Genomic DNA, 22,196 nt, shown 5'->3' with positions numbered 1-22,196 from the left:
ATAGCGCGGACTTAAATTTGTACTGTTAGAAAATGAAACAAAAGGGTCTGGTTGCATCCTTTCCGACCCTGGGTCTCCAGATGTCGGGCTACAACTCACTGACCATGGTGGCTGAGGATGATGGGGGTTGTAGTCAACATCTGGGGGCCCCAAAGTTGGGATTTCTCAAGCTTGGGTCCCCAGATGTTTTTGGCCTACAACTCCCATCATCCCTAGCTCACAGGACCAGTGGTCAGGGATGATGGGAGTTGTAGGCCAAAAACATCTGGGGACCCAAGGTTGAGAAAGGCTGGTTGTGATCTTGCATGTATTATCAATAACCCTTGGCCAAAAATAAATTCGCAGATCCCTAGGGAGAGGCAAAGTTTAATAAATCAGCTTAAGGCTGGTAGGAGTCGTCCTGGGAGTACACTTTTTAAAGCAGCTTGCCATCACACTTCGTCACCCCACCAAATAGTTGTAGCCTAGATTCGCCGCAAGCAACGTTGCACAATGGAAAGACTACAACTCCCGACAGGCAAGGAGGCTGTCGGTGGAGCATGCTGGGAAACATAGTAGCAGATTCTTCAACCAAGACTCAGACCCGATTGCTGTATATAGGACAGAAGCTGCGGAGCGGCTGGTAAGTATGTATTTTTTGCGGCCGGTGTGGACGGAGTTATAGACATTCATTTCATTGTTCGCCAGTCGTCTCTCTATGCGGGGATATTTGCTGCTGGAGCAGAGGTGGTGATCTCCCGCCATGTGGATTCTAGGAGGAGCCTGCTTTGCAATAGGCAGCATGGTCGTGTGATCTGTAGGAAGTCTTCCTTTTCCTGCGTGCGACATGCTTCTGTTGAAAGAGATGTTCTTATACTTCCTAGGCAGCGTAAGGGGCACAAGGATCCAGGTGGTTCACGGGGGTTCAAACTGTTACCTTCACAGCTGCAGAAAGGTGATAATGTCGATACATTAGAGGTTGTACTAGGTTTATGTGTACAGGGGTGGACTTATTCTCACGTGGCTTCTACAGAGGGGGTTTTGTTTTGGTTTTTTAAAAAAATATATATTGAGAAGGAGCTTCACTATTCTGTATGAAAATGAGTGGATGTCAAGACACATTGTTTTTAAAAATAAAAAATAGACAATATAGTGAGCTTGGATTTGTTGGAAAGGTTTTGGGTCAGATCCATCTTGAAATCAGGAAGGAAGTACAATATCATCATTACCTCAGAACACCTGCGGGAATACATATTCATATAATCCTAGAGTTGGGTGGAACCTTAAATGTGATCTAGTTCAGCCCTCCGCTGATTCAGGAAATCCACATATCCCAGAGGGAGGCAGAACCAAGTTATCTGCGAGGTAATTGGTGAGTTAGTTAAGTTTTTATATTTATTTACTTGATGGGGGGACAATTGCAGTGGCTTGATTCACGCATATTGCTATATTACAGTTTAGTGCTATATGGACAGATTTCTCAACTATGGTTTGTTGAAACAAGCTAACTTCATAAAACCTGTGCTTTGAAGTTCGCAAGTTTCAACAAACCATTAAGATGATCTACGCTTTTTTTGAGTTCACTTTTCCCGGTGAGCAGCAAAATAAAAAATGGAAGCTGAATCGAAAATGAAGGTGAGAGCTTCCAAATTCCTATATAGCTACACCGGAGGAGGGGAGGAGTATTGAACCTGAGGCTCACTGCAACTCATCATGTAACACTAAACCATGATTTTGTGTGAAGTTTGAATGCCAAATATTGTTTGTTTGGACTATTGATAGGCTACAATATTGATACAGGCATGCACAGGCAGACAGAACAATCAAATTTTGTGGTTTAATAACTTATTTGCAAGACTAATTATTTTAAACTGCTGCTTTTGCAGGTTCTTCAGAATTATTTCCGCTTCTTCAACAATAACTACAAAGAATAAGGGAAAAGCAATATTATATATCTAAATGCTTTACCTTGCTGCTAGCTTGTGGTTTGCATCTGATTGGAAGTGAAGAAGAGTAGCCTCATTCTGGACATGTTTCAAAAAACATAAAAATCACAAAAATGCTTTCTGTAAGACGTTTTTATTTATTTGCACTGAGATGTCGCCAGTGTCAGACTTGGAGTAGTGATCCCTTGTTAAGCCAGCTAAATAACTGCATAAATGAAGATCAAGTGTTTGACCTTGTTGGAAAGAACAAAACCAAACTTTCTGAAAAACACGTGGGAAGGGCAATTAATATACTTTGGGAGTTTCAAAAGAAGAAGCCTGAGCCTCTGAGGCTTACTGATTATGTAAAAAATCACTCCCAGTTTCTTATACTTCGCATTTTAGCAGAAAACAAGATTGAACAAATGGATAATGAAGCATTAGTGGATATTCTGTATAATTTACTCAGGTAAGCCATATAGTATGATGCCGAAATGTAATGAGGGTAAGTGTATTAATCTGTGATTTAAAAAATTAATTGTGTTTTTAAAAAAATGTATATGCTTAAACTGAAGCATCCTGGTTGCTGCAAAAGCACAGCTCGCTGGTACAATGCCCGTTTAAAATGTGCTCATATTTCTCTATCATCTATCTATCTATCTATCTATCTATATCTATCTAAACAATGTATGATCTAATGTGTCACAATACCTGTGTCTGACCTCCATAAAAATGTATGAGATTACTCTCACGTAGCAGATGTTAGGTGTAAAAGGCGGTGTAGGGACTGATAGTTACAGGCACAGTCAAGCCAAAGCAAAGGTAGCTTGGCTGCCAATATTTTCTCCCATTAATGACCTGATGTTAGGCAGTTCTAAGGGAAACTAGACAATCATTGCAGAGGTGACAACAACTTCCAGAGGGTTCTCACTATTGGTTACTGCAGGGATGGGGAATCTGTAAACCTCCAGATGTTGGACCACAGTTTTCATCACCCGTGGTCATTGGCCAATGCAGGCTGGGGCTGATAGAGTCCAAAAAGTTTGAAAAGCAAAATACAAAGTTCCAGCTGTGGCTGACTTTCTGTCCCAAGCAGGCAGAGCAATGGAGAAGCCAACAGAAGAAGGAGAGCCAAATGTTAAGGGCTGAATGTGAGCAAATGCATATTTGCATATTTACGGTTGGTTACAGCGGAGATGGGAGGAAATTCAGCCTCTCGGTAAAATATTCCATCGGCGCAAGCCTTTTTGCCTGCCTGGCGTAACAACCTCACCTCTTCTACCACTTGCATGCTGTTTGTGGGTTCTCCTAATCCCCACAGTGCCGATTTGGGGGTGCAGTGGGGGGGACCCCATTGCGCCAGCGGGAGCCCTTGAACTGGCTCCTACTAGTGGAACTAGGAAGCTGAACTTGGCCCAGGGATTTAAGTGGTTGAGTAAAAGGCCTTGAAGAAAATGTGGGGTTTAAAGGGGAAAGACAGTTGGCATCCTAGCTGCACAGTTCCAAGCACTGATCTGTTCATAGTTGTAAGAGGTTTCCCAGAACGCGCAAGGAAAGTGTTCGGTAAGCACAAAACTCTAGCAACCTGCTATTTGTAATACATTTAAAATCGCACAGGTTTTTCCCCCCTCCCCATCTCTCTCTGTTAAAATATCTGTGCAGAGAATTTGACTTGTCTTTTGGTCCTTGTGAAGGTTTGGAATTGAGGCCCATGATTCGCTGGTTGAAGAGCTCGTCATGGAATGCTGGAGAAGATTAAATGGGCAAGTACACATTAAAATTAAAATCCTATAATCTGAAAGCTTGAGAGTTCATGCTTATAAAAACTATCATAAGGTTAGTAGTGACAAGCTTAATTTATTAAAAGTATGGCAGGACCCTTTCTCTCTTCAAAGCTGAAGTAGTTGTGGGTTAAGATAAATTTACACTGAGGACCATTGTACCAATACAGGCAGCTACAGATTTAAGAATGTAACACTCCTGGATAGATTTTGAAAGGTGACTTTAGGCTTAAATTTGATAGCTATGTAACTGGCAGTAAGGCTAACTAACCTCAGTGGGATTTATTTCAGTATACGATTGCACTGTTAAGATTCCTAAATGAAAGCAGTGGAAGACTTGGTTTTAAACCAGTTTATAGAAGAATCTATAAAGATTTATGGGAGAAAATAACCTCTGCTCCAGTCCGCCCTTCCCTGAGGAAGTTAAAGTGTACCAGAACAATAAACTCAAGAATCTGGGCTAATATCTAAGCTTTGTGAGCAGCGATATACATAAAACTATTTTTTTTTAAAAAAATCACAAAATCAGCAAAATTTAAAAAGCAGGTATATACTGTATGTTAAATTATGTGACTCAGTGGGCTTGGTGATATGAAGATTTCAGCAGGGATTTAAAGTAGTAAAATGAGGGTGCCTTATGCAGATAGGCAGGAAGTTCAAGGGATTTGGAAAACTTTAATGTTCAGTGCTGTGGTCAGTCACAAGCTCACTTTGGGATACATGTTGCTTTTTTCCTCTTGTGTCTGGTCTGCACCCTAGAGCCCTCCCTGTCCTCTCCCCTGCCTCCAGTTCTGATGCACATTTAAGTAAAACTTTAAAGGGAAAGAAGGACAAGGCAAGGACCCTCTGCTAGGTTGTACCTGACCTAAGGTGGTCACAACAACAGTACTACCACTGTACTTCAAATATATGCTAAATAAAAATAAGAAGCTGATCCCCAAATGCATGTTGGGTTAAAGATGACCCCCATTCTGAAATAGTTGAAGGCTACCAGTCTAGAAATGGTATTTACCACTTGCCAGAGGGGGCTGAGGCTAGTTATTTACATGTTTCTGTATGGTCCAATGTAAGCCAGTCTAACTGTCCTGTGGAGCCTTAATGGACTGCTCTTGAGTTAGAATTCTCAGTATGCCAATTTTGATTGATGGGTACAGATTCAGAATTTTCAATTAGATGGTGTGATTGGCTGGGGCTAGACTGGAGCGGCCAGAAGAAGTGTATATAATACTACTGGGTGCTGGTCAGCAGTACTTAGTTGAGCTAGGTAGGACACATCCACACTTCTGCTTGTCTAGAAAGCATGGGTCCAAGAGGTTTTTTTTTGCTTGACCCGCTGCTGGGAAACCTGCTGTTTACCACTGAAGATGAACAAACATCAATCCAGAGAGAAACCAATTGGCATTTGTTCCAGTTCAGGTTTTCCCAGGGGAAAGCAATGGGACAAGTGGAACTGTAAGCAAGCCCTTGGTCAGAGTTGTGGTTGGTTGCCAGTTCCACCAGAAGACAATGCCAGGATCAGGGAAGAAGTTAGATCTGAGGATGGCCAAAGACTTGCTGGGGGAATAGCTGAATCATGTGGCTTAGGCCAAAGATACCGGGGGAGTTGTTTTGGGATGACTGGTAGGAATACCAGAAATATTATTTCCATGGTAGTACAGTGAGACAAACCTTTGCTTCGATAAATCAGTAAAGGTTTGGGGGGAAAAACACTTCGTGCAGAGTCCTCAATGTACTGATGAGGCTTAACAGGGGTGGAGAAAATAAAAGGTCAATTTGGCTATAGCATGTTAATAGGATAACTGATTGCAGTGTAAGGTAGAGCTACCATACGTCCATCGGAAATGGCGTCCCAGCTGAATTTTTGAAAATTGTGTATAATTTTCCAGGAAAACCCAGGAGTATGTCAGCCCATTGCAAATTTCCTTTAAAAAATAGCTTTAAAACTTTGCCCCCTCCCTCCTAGTATCATGAGTGGACTTTGGTAATATGGTGCCCTCAACAAAGGGGAAAAATTGCCACCCCATTCTTATTTTCACAATAATTACTTTTGGTATAATTGCTTTTATATGTATCTTTTCAGTAGGTACCTATATAAATACAGGGATGATGATGATGATGATGATAGTGATGCACATATTTGGCTTGGCAGGGGAACTGCCCTAAATCTAGCGCTGGTGGCCTGGTTTTAGCAGAACCAGTGGAGTGGAAGTTGGGTTTTGTTATTATAGAGTAAACAAGTAAATACCCCCCTTCCCTTCACAAAGGGCATCAACCCTCTCAAGGCTGCTTGCAAGGTAAAATAACATACAACAAACCACACTTAATAAAACCAGCAGTAAACAGCAAAAAGAAAACCAGTCCAGAAATGTTAAAATCTATTTTACAAGGTACTTGAAGTAGTAATCTAGGATGACCAATAACTGCAGGATGTAAAGGTATTATAATTTGTTACCAAGGGACAGTTGCAGGTTTGTTTGTTATTTTAAAATCAATAATGTAAGTAAGCAGTGAACTGCTCTTCAAGAATCTCTTAAATTTTGTATATAGGTAAATGTTTTAAAGCTTTAGTAAAGCAGGCTTTTCCTTTTATATCCTCACAGACTCAGCATGCCTCTGCTATCTAAATTTGCAATGTGCCTACATGACCAACAAATGTACTTTAGTCCTCTCACTGGTTATATAGCTGATATTGTGAATAGGAACTTGGATTCCATACAAGATGGAAGGTAATCTTAATTTAATAAATGTCTCAGAAGAATTGAGAGTATTTTTGTTACCGTTCTCATGCATGTACAGCACTACTGTAGCATATCTGTTCAGGCCTCTCTTGTTGTTTAAGTTAGCTGAACACAATTCTAATGAAGGTGCAACTGATAGGACACCCCATATGTTTTATTGTGCCTGTGGATTTAAATCCTCTTCCGCTGCAATCCTACAGTCCCTAGGAGGGCATTGCAGGGACCCTAGGATATTGCAGATCTCTCTTCATTGGCAGAGAAAGATCTATCCTTCTGATATGGAAATATTTCCGTTATTTTGCTTGAAAACACTCCAGTCTGCATAGCATTAAGAAAAGACACAAGAACAGCTTTGCCTTGAAGGCAAAATGCTTTTTCCTTTAATTTATGCCTCTTTCAAATAGAGTTTCAAAAAAAAGATACCCAGTTTCATTCTGCCTCAAAACCTTACCTCCCCTCCTCTAGTCCTTTCCATTTTTAATGTAATGTCCTTTTAAATATTGTTGGGTTCATTCAATCACTGCATACTTTTTTTGGAATGTTTTTAGGGTCTTGTCAATTTTGATGGTCAGCATATCTGGTGTTATCTCGCAGCATTTTAGAGATCGGTTAATACAGAAGGCAGAGTTTCTTCTGGAAACCTCGGAATCTGCCCCCTTGAATAATGCCAGACGATTTGTACAGTTTCTCCGGAACGTCAAACTACCACATCGACCACTGCTGGACAAGTGTAACAAAGTTTTTCTTCAGAATGCGAACCAGCTAGGTGTTGACCGTGTGGTTATCATCCTTGGACTTTACCAGGCTTTACAATTCAGCAGCGTTGAGTTAAAATTAGTTGCTAAACAGAAACTGATGGAAGCAATGGATGACTACAATAATTCTTCAAGCTTCCCTCGACTGTTTGTTACCCTTGCACCCATGGCAGGACCAGAGGTCAGAGAACGGTAAGTTTCACTTCTGGCTTACTGGGTGTGCATGTGAATACATTTTTCCTTAGAAAAGGAAGTGAATTTTTCCATGCTTTATCTGAAGACCATTGCTATCTGAGGCAGAATAGGCTGCAGTTCAACAAAGGGAAACTACAAATGCAATAGAGTTGTGCTCGGCTTATGCTGTTAATGGTGAAACACCCTCCTGTCGACTTGCTTTGTTACTATTGTTGACCCAAATTGACAAAATAGATTTCAGGTTGCATATATGCACACACACACCTTGCCATTGTGTTCTTTTTCACTCCATCTGTGACAAATTCTCTTGTTGTGCTGAGGAAAGGCAACCCAACAACAGCCTTGTTGAGCACACTTAACTCCTTCCTCAGAAGTAATAGAGACTGCAGAATTAGTCACAGGCTCAAATCCAAAGAGATGTGCACAGAGTTTCTGTTACCCTGAAAATGTCTTCAGAAATTTGAAGTTCCATGGGTACCACCAATAGCATAGAACTAGAACAGAGCACTCTCTATTCCCTTGGTCCATTTGAACAGTTTTGGTGTTTTGTTGCAATATTTAGACTGCTCTTTCATCTCAATATGCATTTGTTGATACCAACAGCCAACAATAATTGCTTGTTCCAAAAGTATTTCTGTACAGAATCATGTGGTTTGTGTTTCCGTTTTTCTTTGCTCACAATGGCACAAGAGATGAGGGGGCTGAGGTCACTGTTCCCTACAGAAAGAACAGAAGCTAAGGTTCCAAATTTCACCCTTCACCAATCCAGAACCAAAAGTGTTATTATTTACCGTAATTTTTGCTCTATAAGACTCACTTTTTCCCTACTAAAAAGTAAGGGGAAATGTGTGTGCGTCTTATGGAGCGAATGCAGGCTGCGCAGCTATCCCAGAAGCCAGAACAGCAAGAGGGATTGCTAATTTCACTGTGCAGCGATCCCTCTTGCTGTTCTGGCTTCTGAGAGTCAGAATATTTTTTTTCTTGTTTTCCTCCTCCAAAAACTAGGTGCGTCTTGTGGTCTGGTGTGTCTTATAGAGCGAAAAATACGGTATTTGCCTTGGATCAGCTGCATGCTTTTCCTGCATTGTCTTATATGCTGCCCTTGTGATGGTGGAAGAGCATATTACCGAATCTGGGACTTAGGAAACATGCTGTATTTGTAGCTGTATGTTGTTGTTGTTGTTTAGTCGTGTCCGACTCTTCGTGACCCCATGGACCAGAGCATGCCAGGCACTTCTTTCTTCCCCTGCCTCCCGCAGTTTGGTCAAACTCATGCTGGTAGCTTCGAGAACACTGTCCAACCATCTCGTCCTCTGTCGTCCCCTTCTCCTTGTGCCTTCCATCTTTCCCAAAATCAAGGTCTTTTCCAGGGAGTCTTCTCTTCTCATGAGGTGGCCTCAGCTTCAGGATCTGTCCTTCCAGTGAGCATTCAGGGCTGATTTCCTTAAGAATGGAGAGGTCTGATCTTCTTGCAGTCCATGGGACTCTCAAGAGTCTCCTCCAGCACCATAATTCAAAAGCATCAATTCTTCGGCGATCAGCCTTCTTTATGGTCCAGCTCTCACTTCCATACATCACTATTGTAGCTGTCTAGTTATCAGTAAAGGAACCACACCATTCTCCTGCTCCTGAAGATATTATTCATTCAGTGTGACCCTAAGTTAAAATGCTCCCTGATGGGGAACCTCTAATCCTAAATGTTTACTGGAGGTGTGTGTGTGTTTTAAGGTTATCTTTCTTTCTTTCAAGATACATCAAAAGCTTCACTTTATGGAGTCTGTTTCCATTTCCCCAAGCACGCTTCTTTCCCTTTTTGAAATAAGAGTGATATACACAACTTTGTGACCTCTTAAACTGCTGGAAATATGTAATATTTTGTATGTTTATTTTTAGGTTAACTGAAACTGCTCTACTAGTGGCAGATGAATTTGACCATCAGCAAACATTGGCAGTGGCGGACACTATGCAAGAAACAGAAATCAGACATCCACAACTGATTCAAAAGTAAACCTTCAGTACAAGATGGCGACTCAAAATGTTCTCAATTTCTGTAACTTCCCTTTTCTGACTGTTCAGAATGCAGCAAGTGAAAAATCTGTAACTTCTGTTTAGTTTAAGAATGACCGATACAGAACACTGAATATGCTTGCACTATATGATCTGCCGTTGACTTACCTTACACCACAGTCCTAAACACATCTATTGGAAGCAAGTCCCATTGATTTTAGCAGAACTTGCATCCAGGTAAGCGTGCCTAGGATTATGGTGTAACTCATCACTGTTTGGTTGACATTAAGCTCATTTGACTTAAGAGTTTTTTGTGGAAATGTATGCTGGAAAGTGCAGAAGACATGTCCTGACACAACGGGTGTTAGTAAACCTCAATGAAGCTGGTGAACAAAAGCAGCATAGTTATTTTGTCCTACTTTGTGCCTGAGGCCAAGCTAGGCAAAACATTAAATGCATCTTTACACTTAATGTACCTGCTTTTAAAAAGGAAAATGTCTCCCCTGCAGCTCCTTTTTGCATGGCCAGAAAGAATCCCGTAGTGCCAATAGGAGGTTTTCTTACAATGCAAATAAGCAGCTTTTGAGAAGAGGTTTTCATCAGAATGGCAGCAGGAGAGGAAAGCCTTAAATCCCACCCACCTGTTGCATTCCTAATTTCATATCTTTCTCACAGCAGCTATTTACAATTTTAAGCATGCATATTAAATATAGGAAGGTATTTAACATCTTGTTTCCCTGTTAGGGTGGCTTGGGGTAAAAATTAAAGAGCAGAGAGAAAATAATTTCCCTGCATCTACTTGGTGTTTTCCCTTTCTCTGTATGGTGCCCTGAAATTGCTGCAAATACAGTGACCAGGATCAAGACCAGCATAAATTTTTAGTCTCCCTAAAAGTATGAGGGCCTCCAACTGAATGACATTTTTCTTCCTCCTGCCATATATGAGTAGAGGTGCTTTTCACTCATATGTTGTTTGTGTCTGTTGGATACGGTCCACTGTCTTGGAAAGCGGGTATCACTTTCTTCCCTTCCTCTCTGAAAAAGTGAATTTAGTTTATAGAATGCTATGGTATACCCAGCTTGACTCCTTCCATTCACAGAAGGCTCTGGGATTCAGCTGGCACTTAGGTAAACGACAGGGGTGTTTGACTTGTTTTGGTCAAACCTTGCAAGGGGCTGCAGAAGAAAGGGGGATAAATACAAATTGCTTTCCCATTTCCATTAATATTAGGCTCTACTGTATCAAAGAAACATCCACAAATGGAAGGCACCATTGGATCCAATCATCCTTTTATTAACTACGTTCTTTAATTAAGGACTGGAGTCCAGATTTCTGCCAGTGAAGGCAAGGCCAATATGGACCTGATTTTCAGATTATACCATTTTTATTGCTGGAATAAGACAATATATCTATTTGCAGCAGTCTATGGGTATCCCAACTTCGTTCAAGTTTCTGGATATAACCCAGTGATCGCCAGCCTTTCAGGGCAAAGGGATGGTCACTTCTGGAATCTGAGGGAGTGCCATAGGGTACCAGCTGCAAAATAGCTGCCATGGAGGATATGGCATAACATAAAATGTACAGTTCTGGGATCTAGTGAAATGTGGGCTTGTTTAAGGGCGTGAGCTCATTGTAAAAAGCTGAGCCACTGCAGACAGCAGCAGAGCAGGAAGAGTAAACATTCTATCGCGCATTGTGGATTTTTGAAGGGACATTTGCCATGTCTTTTCGTGGGCACTGCAAAGAGGTATTGACAGGCACAATGGCACCCACTGACATCATGGTGGTGACCCCTGGCATAATAACACATGAAATGCAGGGCATCATTATCAGAAAGCATTGACAGATCCCAAGCAGCCTGCTTTTGCTGTTGTGCCGATGTTACAGATACTCCATTCAAAATAGATTTATGATCCATCTTGTAATTTAATGTGTGTTCATCTCAAGGCCAGGGCAGTTTGTAAAATACATCTTCACTATTATTTGAAAGGATTTTAATTTCACCCTGAAATTTAGCCTCATCTGCTTTTGGTTTTCAGGATTGTGTCTCTGCTTTACAAACATATGGATCTCTACAAACCAGTAGAATTGGCCAAATTGGCCTACGCCCTCCTCCTATTTCATTGCTCCAATCCTGAGATTTATTCCAAATTACAGAGATTGCTCACCAGGTAAGAAAGCACATTTTATCAGCAAATATATTCTGATGATCACTTTCTTTATTAATTTGTTACATTTGAATCCTTCCCTTCTTCCTTAGCAGAATTCAAGGAAGTGTTGTTGTTGTTGTTTAGTCGTTTAGTCGTGTCTGACTCTTCGTGACCCCATGGACCAGGAAGTACAGTGGTACCTCGGGTTAAGAACTTAATTCGTTCCGGAGGTCTGTTCTTAACCTGAAGCACCACATTAGCTAATGGGGCCTCCTGCTGCTGCCGCGCCACCAGAGCACGATTTCTGTTCTCATCCTGAAGCAAAGTTCTTAACCCGAGGTACTATTTCTAGGTTAGCGAGTCTGTAACCTGAAGCGTATGTAACCCGAGGTACCACTGTACTTATCAAAATTGCAGTTTGCAGTGATCATCTTAAGAAGGCATTCTTCCTCTTGCACATGGGAAGAATATCTCGATTCTAAATAAAGCACACTACTGGCTTTAGAAATAACATTTTTATGCAGATCTCCATTTAATTGATAAATTAATCAATTGAAAATGTCTTTGAACAGGGTACTTCTCTAATTTTCATACCCTTTTAAAATTTGATACAGTGGATACAATTTCTTGCTAAGGAATTATAAGTGAATTACATCAGGGAATAAGCTCAGTCTGACCCAGTTTGCTGTATTTGTTCCTATTTTCACATTTTCAGCGTGTAGGACTAGGGATTTAAGTAACTTGCAATGATATCTGTGGGTGGGTTGGTTGTTCGCCTCCCAGCACTGGTGTTACTGTAGCTTACCAGGACTGGGGATGAGGTGGCAGGGAGTTTGGTGCTGGCCACACCAGCAGGAGCTGGCCACACTGCTCCACATCTTCCTTCTGGTAAGCCACAACGATGCCACTGCCTCCCATACCCGCTGCTCATTCCTGATCGGTCGGATTTCTTTTCAAGCAAATATGCAATTGACCTGGGTGTAAAATGCACTAAAAAATATTTGTGGCCTGCCGATTTTCACTACTCTTCATCACTGACAGATGTATATCTCTCTGTTTTGCATTCCAGCTGTTTACACACTAATGTCATACCGACGGATATTTCCATGCTCATCCGTGTTCTTTCCTTGCTTCCTAACTCCTACATGGATGAAGTCATAGTCACTCGAATGGAGGCTGTAATGCCTCAGTGCAGCCTGAGTGATTTGAGTTCCTTCGCCACAGCTGTTATGAAATGGATTCGACGTGATCAGCCCCATCAGCAAAGCCCCACGGTGCAGTACGGAAAACTTTTGCAAAAAGTCAATAATTGTGCACTTGAGAGACTTCAGAAAGCCAACGATCTGGATCTTCTGTTAGACGAGTTGAAATACATATCTGGAGAGTGGTTTGAAGAAATGCTCCTTGAGGAAACCATGGTTGCTCTTCAGCGCTTGACGGACCAGATTACATGGACAAATGTGCCAGAGTTGTCATCTTTCTTTGCCAGAACTTCCTATCTCTGCATTCCATTACTTGATAGAATAGCTGCCGTTACCGTTCAGCATATAGATAAGGTACTAACAACACATGATCATTTCATCTCCCTTGAAAGTGATAGTACAAACAGCATGCAGTGTTACATTTCGTGTGTATTCTTATTTGGACATAGTTTATCAGAGCTGTTTCCTCCCCCCCCCCCCCCGGTGTATTGGGTCTGCATTGCACACTACGCTGAGTGATTTGATTGCTACCTCGGGAACATGTATAACTTGCTCACATTAGGGAGAGACTGAAGACGCGGACCCATTTTATAGAAAGCATATCCCCATTTACACGGGTCTTATATTCCAAATCCCTGTGTCCATCAGTGAAGTTGCATACAATGGGGGAATCGGCTGTTGGCTCAACAAAGCCCCACTGATGTGTGGGGAAGGAACTCGATGTTTACAGACCACCTTCTTAACTTTTGTTGCTTTAATAATAATAATAATAATAATAATTCCCCGCCCATCTGGCTGGGTTTCTCTGGGCGGCTCCCAACAGAATATTAAAAACATGATGCAACATCAAACATTAAAAACTTCCCTGAAGAGACTGCCTTCAGATGTCTTCTCAAAGTCAGGTAGTTGTATATTTCCTTGACATCTGATGGGAGGGCGTTCCACAGGGCGGGCGCCACCACTGAGAAGGCCCTCTGCCTGGTTCTCCGTAACCTCACTTCTTGCAGTGAGGGAACCGCCAGAAGGCCCTCAGAGCTGAATCTCAGTGTCCAGGCTGAATGATGGGGGTGGAGACGCTCCTTCAGGTATATAGGAGGAATTATTAAAATCTGGCAGACATACATGGTGAATGCTAACTGTCCTTTTCTCCTCACCCCCTGCTTTCTTCTCTAGGTTTACAGTTCTGAGATTTACTCTTTTCTCCGTCCCTTTGCTACTCTAAATTACGATCCTCCCCAGAGTGAAGAGTTTTTTGAGGCTTGCCTTCAGCACTTGAGCTCTTGCTTGGGTAAGTTCATCAGAGAGGAATGGTAGCCAGGTGACATTTCCCCCAGGTGCCAACTGGCAGTGTGATGAGCGCACAAGGCCAAATAAAATCTCTTTTTGAATCAAAGAAAACTGATATAATTCAGAACCTTTTGTTGTTGTTTTTTGGGAGGCCGCGGGGGGGGGGGGGACGACAACAACGTTGTGCTAACTATTCTAAACATTGGCAGGTAGAATGAATTTAAACTGGTGAGCAGTGAAGTGGCAGCTCTTCCTTTCCCCATCTTTCAAAATGAGCACAGCGCTAAGCAGGAGCACATTTTAAACGATTTGTGCTTGCTGATACAAAAATACCCCCACAGATTTTAAGACAAAGATTCATTTGGCTATTTCCTGTAAAGGGTGCTTATGAAGCTGCTGCTGCAAATGTGCCGCTCGCAATGTGGGAAGACCCAGTTGCACAGCCTTAGGCACGGCAATGTATGGAGAAGGGGCTGGTAGGCAAGGACTGGGTGAATACAAGTGTGGGAGTACTAGCAGTGATTTTCTTACATAAACTATGCTGGAGAGGATGTGGGCGAAGGATCTGTTATTCTGTCCAAATTAACGTCAAAGCCAACAGCATGAAAATAAGCTCTATCAGTGTACAGTTAATCGGGTCGTTTTTAGGACTGTGACATTTGCCATCACATTCTTCCTTCTGTGATGGTTCCCCACTGTTTTCCATCCGCCCTGTTCCCAATCTCTATATCCCTGCTCCTTCTGTTCCTCTGGACCATTATAAAATCCAAACCTCAGTTTCCAGAAGCAGAATAAATAAGCAAATGTATGTAAAAACATTCAACATTTTAGCCTTGTTCATGTGTCACTTGTGTGTTAGGTATAGCTGTTGAGCAAGGAACAGGGATGCACTTTTATCCCCACCCATGATAAATTCCTGTGGCAAGGAAGGGGCTCTGTGTGATTGTATGGGTGTGGAGAGTTCTAGTTTCCCATCTGTTTCTCCACTTCTTCAGAGATACTGTCAGTTAAAGGATACACTAATATATTTGTTTTATACAGGTAGTTTTGAACCGCATCTCCTTGTGCTGCTTGGTTTTGCTTTGGCCGTTGCTGAGTATTTTCCAGAGAATGTGATAAAGGCTATATTTAACATCGAATTTCTGGCCAAACTAGATGCCCAGCTTGAAAGTAAGAAATAATTACAAATTTTAACAAGACTCTTGCATTTTGTAAGAGATTGTGTGTATGTGTTTTCTTTTGCTCAGAACAGGAATAGCCAACTGCATTTTTGGATACTGCTGTCTTCTTGGTTTCCAATAATCTACCTTGGAATAATATTCCTATGTTTGAGTTAGGTTATTTTCAACAAACCACGGTTTGCCAGTTCAGAAACAACAAACCATGGTTGAGCCTGAGGCTTGCCTAGAATATTGTTTAGTGGGATATGTGGGTGTGAGCATATCCCCCACATGTAAAAATGGGCAAAGCACGATGATTCTTTTCTTCAGATACATACTCTGCCTTAGAAATATCAACCTACTTAGTATTTCTTCCTCTTGCATACTACTCCCCAACGCCATCATGGGAAGGAAGTAAAATCTGATTCAGGCTAAACTGTGTTTTAAATGTCTTCTCTTGCCACCCAGCTTGAAGGAATGAAGATTTTCAGTTGTGATTATAAATGAGGTTACTTGCATCCTGACAGCATCCTGACAGGAGGCTGGCTGAGCCAGCAGAAGCAAGCAGAGAGATGCCTCTGTTCAGTCCAGTGCTCCCGCAGCCCAGTGTACAGTGGTGGGGGTTGGATTGCAGCTTAAGAGACTTCTGATTTGCTTCTGTGGCCATGCCCTTTGTCTGAAGGGCTGCTTGCTTTTGTACTTACAGAAGTGCTGTCAGACCTACAGTGGTGTAAATAGTGTTCGTTTTTCCCCTCCATTTTTAAAAAAACCAGCGCTACCGGGTTCCTTAAACCGGAGGGTCCGCTTACGGCTGATGGAACTGAACCGAGCAGTCTGTTTGGAGTGCCCAGAGCTTCAAATTCCGTGGTTTCATGAGCGCTACTGTCAGCAACTACAGCGAAAAGGTGAATATTTAACCTTTTAAATGACGGTTGCATTATGGGTGCCTCAGTCCATTAAAAGAAAAAAACCTTTACAGAGTCATATTTATTAAAACTTGGAACATTTCAGAAATGGCTTAAACTTCAGTTATGTCCTTGTCAGCCTGCTTTGAAGTGCTATATGAAGTTCTTTTAAAAAAACAAAAAACCCCAGAAAATATGCTGACAGTCTCAGGGTAATATCCATTTGGTACCCTTGCATAACGTATCTGCTAATGAAAGAATGCAGGAGGTGATTCCCCCCACCATTCCCTCTCCCCACTGAAGCCCATAGCACCCCCTGAACATCTGCTCTGGAGGGTTGGGGAATCTCCAGGATGAGTTGGAAGATGGCATTGGGCAGAGGGACAAATTGGCAAAGATCGCCTCCCTTCTTCCTTTAGTAGATGCCTCTACTGGAGCAAAAGCTCAAGGAGCATCACCTGGATTCCACCTTCTGATAACGTAACACGCGTCATTCTTGTAAAATGATTCAGGATATTTTGTTCTGTCTTCCCTTTGCTTCTGATCTGGTTTTTATGCTTTGTATTTCTTTTCACTCACAGGCAGTGGTAGTCTTAGCGCGTTGCAACAGCAGATTCACGGACTGCTGGGAGAAATTTTGGGAGGAAGCCACTTTGCCAAGGTGTCTGTTCTCACTCCATACTACTACGGAATCGGTGGGTGTTTAATTCATGGGAAATCCTTTGTGGTTCAGCGTTTCATGGGAAACTCTTTCAAAACATTTCTCAATGTACAGAAGCAAGTCCTGGCTATCCCACAGGCTTTCCAGACAATCTATAGTTATCTGAATGCAGTGTTATTTATTTTTCCTTATTGAAGGCCTGTCCTGATTCACAGGCCCAAAGGAGGGCCCATGTGAGTGGTTTGATGCAGGGATACCAAAGACGGATGCCTCAAACACCATCAGGGCCAGTTCTTGTGCTGGGGCAACCCAGCTAGATGAGCGGGGTATAAATGATAAAATTATTATTACAGTGGTACCTTGGTTACATACGCTTCAGGTTACATACGCTTTAGGTTACAGAGTCCGCTAACCCAGAAATAGTACCTGGGGTTAAGAACTTTGCTTCAGGATGAGAACAGAAATCGTGCGCTGGTGGCACGGCAGCAGCAGGAGGCCCCATTAGCTAAAGTGGTGCTTCAGATTAAGAACAGTTTCAGGTTAAGAACGGACCTCCGGAACGAATTAAGTACGTAACCAGAGGTACCACTGTATTAGTAGTAGTAGTAGTAGTAGTAGTAGTAGTAGTAGTAGTACTTATATACTTTTATTTATATGCTATTCTAAAAACAAAATTCTACAACAAGTACAACAATTCTACTTAAAACCACACAATACAGCTATATAGAGCGCATTGCATTAATCCAGCCTCTGGGTTACCAATGTACGGGATACAGTGGCCAGGCTCTTGCAGTTGCTGGATGCAATGAGGTAGTATGAGAGTCTTGACAACTGTGCTCCCCACCCAATTCTGTAGCATTTCATGTTATTTTAAAGTTTAAATTGTATTTTACCTCAGCCTTTTGAGTGCAGCTATGAAAATCCCTCCCCTGATCCCCGCCCCCAAAAAGTAGAATTCCTCACAACTAGGCTACTCCCTAACTTTCCCTTTAAAATAGCTACTGCATTTGCATGAAACTTGTGGAAACTGTTGGGCCATGGATCAAAATGCGGTTGGGTGAGGCTTTGCATCTTTTGGATAATAAGCCCCAGTGAGGAGCATATTTAATAGTAGCATGTCCTTCCAAGTAATTGTGCTCAGGATCTTGGTGTGAAAAGTTGTACTACTGAAATCAATGGGACTGGAGTGACATAAGCAGTAAATAGTCAGCCTGTGTGTAACAGAGAAGTTTTGCTTATAGGTTTTCTTTTCTTTTCTTGTAAGTGGTGGCCTGTGTAACTATTATCCTAACCTTAAATAGTGAGTGAGTGCTCTGGGAGCTAAAGTATTGTTGAAGCAAAGTATGAGCCTGGTGAGTACCTGGATTGTAGATCACTGGAGCCCCATGTAAGCTGTTTCATGCTTTACTTAAGAGTCTGCTCTTAAGTTTACAGCTCTTAAGTATATACCTGTGTCTGATTATACAGTAGTAGTGCTTGAGTAACATTGTGGTTTGCAATATTGCACTGGTGGAGGAGTCATGCCCCACTGTAAACATTAACTTCCTATTGTGACAAGTCCTGAGATGATAATTTTTATTTCAGACTTTGAGTGTATTCTTGATAAAAACAAGAAGCCTCTTCCGCATACCGAACAGATTGTTGTCATGGCTGACTTGAAGGGAATGCACTGGGAGCAAGATGGCCTGTTGTTGGGAAGGAAAGGGCTGCCGCCGGGAGCTCAGAGGTGGTTACATATTTTCTGTGTGCTTCTATGGTCCATCTTCTTTCATACTGTTTCATGCCACGTACAAATTCAGGGAAGGCTGATCTGTCCCATTGTACGTATCTGACTCCACTTGCTCCTAAAGAGTAAGTGAGAGGCAAGTTGCACTTACAATTTTAGTCGCTAACAACAACATTTAAAATAACAGCATTTAAAGTGAGTTGCTCCTTACTTTGGCCTGAACCTGAGTGCCAACTTCTGCTGCCATTTAAACTGGGAAGCATATCTTCGCATCTGCGTGTGCTCTTCAGCCGTTAATATTTTTGACTTGGAATAAAATGCTACATTGTGAAATGCACTAAGCTTTATTACAAGGCCCTTAGGGTTCTTGGACCAAGGCAAGCTGAGTTGAAATAAAAAAGGGCGTTCAGAAGGATATTTAATTTCCTCCATTAATTTACTGCAGTTTATTCCGGATAGACACCTTCATTAAGTCTACACCATTCCTAATGTAGAAACTCCCTTCCTTATTGATAGGGCAACCTATATTTGCTTTAGTTACTTGCTCAATGGAAAGTTAATTTCTAGCTGGCTATGTTGTTAAAGAGTGTCCATTTTAGCATTCCTTGAACTTTATTTGCTCTGAAGAAACCTTGTTAGATTTTATTGTTGTTCTGGACATATGCCACATATTTGCAGAGACTGATGCACATTGAGATGTGACAGATATCTCTTGTTCAGGGTTAACCTTTCCATTTCAGTGGAGTGAGGTATTATAAGTGTGCAAAAGAATAAACATAGGTTGTCTCCCTCTACTGAAAGAAACTGGGAAAGTTCTCCTTGGCAGGGAAACTGGAGGCATGAGCCTTCAGAGGCCCCTTGTTCAGAAGAGACTGATGCATTTGCAGTTTAACATTGCAATACATGTTTTAATATGATAAAACTCTGCACTTTCCCTTGCCTCTTTTCACTTCTGAGGGTGAGACATACATACAGTTTCAGGAGTTTTCTGCCCCTATTATCTAAATGGCTCACTTTTGATTCTGAGTAGATTGTGTTTTCAGATTGTTGAACCTATAATCATGCACATATGATTGTATTGTATTCAGAATTGCAGTGGATTTTCTGGATTCAAAAGCCTTTTGTAAGAACTTGAATCACCTGAAAGGAGAAGCTGCTATGAAAAAGCGACATTTGGAGATTCTAGGATACCACGTTGTTCAGGTATGTTGTCCTCTATATTTTGTATCAATATTGCACATAATTACAGAGTTATCTGAAAGCTTTTTATCATAAATATTCAGGGCTGTGCTCTGCTAACTTTTACTCAGGGTAGACCCATTGAAAGTTGCTTTCTGTTCTTCTCAAGTTGTTCTCAGCTGAATATTATTATTACCACCACCACCACTTCCCAAATGGTCTTACAATCTAAAAACAGACCAGGGGGCGGGGCGGGGGAGACAGCAAAGGGGAAAAGATGGAAGCAGAGGCAGGAATAAAAAGAGGAAGAAGACGCCATTCCCCCCCCCCCCAGTTGCTCATGTTTGGATTTAGAGTGGGACTTAGAGCTTGACAGTTATTCCAGAGGCTTCAGCAAAAAGATGGCCTTTGGTTTGAGGAAAGTAAGAGAGGTTATTTAAACTTACACGGTTGAATAAAAGGTAGAGAACTTACATTGAGTTTTAAAAAACATTGAAAAGAATTACACAGTTGGAAGATGTGTTATCAAGTTCATCTCACAACCTGTGGACCTCCATATGTTGTTCTACAACAATTCATATTATCCTTGCTCTTTGGCTAAGCTGCCTAGGGGAGGGGTAAGCAAATGTTTTCAGCAGGAAGCCGGTCCACTGTCCCTCAGACCTTGTGGGAGGGCAGACTATATTTTTTTGGGGGGGTGAATGAATTCCTATGCCCCACAAGTAACCCAGAGATGCATTTTAAATAAAAGGCCCATTCTACTCATGTAAAAACACGCTGATTCCCGGACCGTCCGCGGGCTGAATTTTGAAGGTGATTGGGCTGGATCCAGCCCCCGGGCCTTAGTTTGCCTACCCATCATCTTGTTCTTTAGCCTCAGTGCAGATGGAATACTGTCCAGTTTCCTAACCTTAGGTGACCAAGTGCTCTGTAACAGGAAACTGACTAGTGTTATGTCTGAACATGTTTTCACTTATCATGTTCCCCTCCAAATCAGTTTACAACCAGATCTAGAAGCAGCCGTGTAACTATGCCAATACAACAGAGATTCTTGTTAAAAACAAGTATCTTGATAGGTTTCCCTTGCTATATTTCTACAGTAAACTTTATTTTATTTCAGATCCCTCATTTTGAATGGAATTCCATGGAGCTGTCATCAAAGGAGGCATGGATGGAGTATCTAAAGAATAAAATATATGAAAAGGTTTGAAACAATCATGTGAAGAAGACACACAATCATGAAGTTATTTTATATGGACTATGGAACATTAAATATTTTCAGCCTGATGTGGCTTTACTGAAATCCCTTTTTAAAACTGAAATCATCACAACGCACACTAGGCTCTGGTTCCACAAGGCTGACCCACATGCGGAAGCAGGTTCACACACCTGCTGCCTATGCAGATGTGCCTCTGGATTTACATTTGGACCTGGATTTTGATGCTCCACCACATCTCTTTGAAATGGCTGGATAATTATTCCAATGTAGATGAGAATGTGTTTCCCCATCTGTAACCCTCCTTTCTGAACCCCCCCCCCAGGGTTGGAGAACTTCCAGAGCTGCTCCCCTTGAGGCACAAAGAGCTGCCTCTTCCACCCATAGGAAAATATCAATCATACATACACTGACCTCTCAGAATCTTAGCTCAGACACATTTGTGTTTCTCATATGCATACAAATGGGCAATAAAAGACAATGGAACAAAAAGCCTAATGGAAGTCATTAGGATGGAATGTGTCTCTGCACCTTGAAATTTTGCTTTGGGTCAAAGTAAGTGAAAGTAAACCACACTTGCCTGTTCCCCTCAGTTTATGATACCTTTATACCTGCTTCTTCCTCCTACAGAGGTACTTCTAGCCTGGTGAACAAGAAAGCTACCACACTCTGATTTTTGAATTGGTTCCAGCTAGTAAATGTGTCATGTTGCTATTTAAAAACTATCTTCCTCTGCTAAGAGCTGGTGAATTGCAGTAATGTTTCCTTCCCAGTGTGAATCTCCCCTTGGGTCTGCTGCTGCCGCAGCCGTTGAAAGAACAGGAGACATGCAACAATAGCACAAGCGCTTGAGCCTGCCAGGCATTGTGAGTGACAACCACAGGTTGCTTGTCCGTTGCAGAGAGGCAAACCACTCCTCCAAATATTTGGCATTTATTTCATGGTGTCCCCCTCCTATTTCAGGGCTGGCCCATGCTTTAAACCTGCAGAACTCCACAACTCAGCAAATTCACCCCCATATTTTGAGGGGAACCCAAGCTGATCTTTAAAAAATGGAGGTGGCTTCCATAACCCGATTCTCAGAATGCAAGCACAGGAATTGGCTATACAGTTAAATGAATACCAGGCAGAGGAAATTTCTGCTTATGCAGGAGAGGGGAGTTCCCTGATATATTTTTTTAGAAATTGTCCCTTCCTATTGCAACTCCCTGATCCATATGCTGTAGTGTGCCAGAGGATCTTGCAATCCTCAGGCAGCGGAGGAAGGTGAGGTATGGTAAAGTCCTCTGCTGTGATTGGTGCAGAAGCTCCAAGCCCATTTTATGTGAAA

At 41.9% G+C, this 22,196-nt stretch overlaps 1 protein-coding gene across 2 annotated transcripts; it reads left to right on the top strand.

The window, feature by feature from the left end:
* The first annotated feature begins 150 nt into the window (after window positions 1–150).
* FASTKD1 (FAST kinase domains 1) lies at window positions 151–21,358 on the top strand. Of its 2 annotated transcripts, none has more exons than XM_081917073.1 (15): window positions 151–622; window positions 1,866–2,373; window positions 3,599–3,667; window positions 6,286–6,411; window positions 6,972–7,370; window positions 9,267–9,377; window positions 11,420–11,551; window positions 12,600–13,086; window positions 13,906–14,020; window positions 15,061–15,189; window positions 15,953–16,084; window positions 16,666–16,779; window positions 18,330–18,471; window positions 19,560–19,674; window positions 20,771–21,358. In XM_081917073.1, exons 2-15 carry the CDS (start codon window positions 2,039–2,041, stop codon window positions 20,858–20,860), a joined length of 2,496 nt encoding a protein of 831 aa, XP_081773199.1. In that variant the 5' UTR covers window positions 151–622; window positions 1,866–2,038; the 3' UTR covers window positions 20,861–21,358. The 2 variants fall into 2 exon arrangements, with proteins under 2 accessions (XP_081773199.1, XP_081773200.1); XM_081917074.1 differs by lacking the exon at window positions 151–622 and adding an exon at window positions 643–934.
* The last annotated feature ends 838 nt before the right edge of the window (window positions 21,359–22,196 follow it).

Source organism: Podarcis melisellensis (genome assembly GCF_964234715.1).
Source record: "Podarcis melisellensis genome assembly, chromosome: 1".
Classification (NCBI taxonomy): domain Eukaryota; kingdom Metazoa; phylum Chordata; class Lepidosauria; order Squamata; family Lacertidae; genus Podarcis; species Podarcis melisellensis.
This window is presented reverse-complemented; position numbering and strand designations above follow the sequence as displayed.

Bases quoted from the DNA above. Each gene is read 5' to 3' on its own strand.
- FASTKD1 (XM_081917073.1), top strand. From the start codon at position 2,039: ATGCTTTCTGTAAGACGTTTTTATTTATTTGCACTGAGATGTCGCCAG. The intron at 3,668-6,285 runs GCAAGTACACAT...ATATCCTCACAG, and splicing joins TGCTGGAGAAGATTAAATGG to ACTCAGCATGCCTCTGCTAT. The intron at 13,087-13,905 runs GTACTAACAACA...TTTCTTCTCTAG, and splicing joins CCGTTCAGCATATAGATAAG to GTTTACAGTTCTGAGATTTA.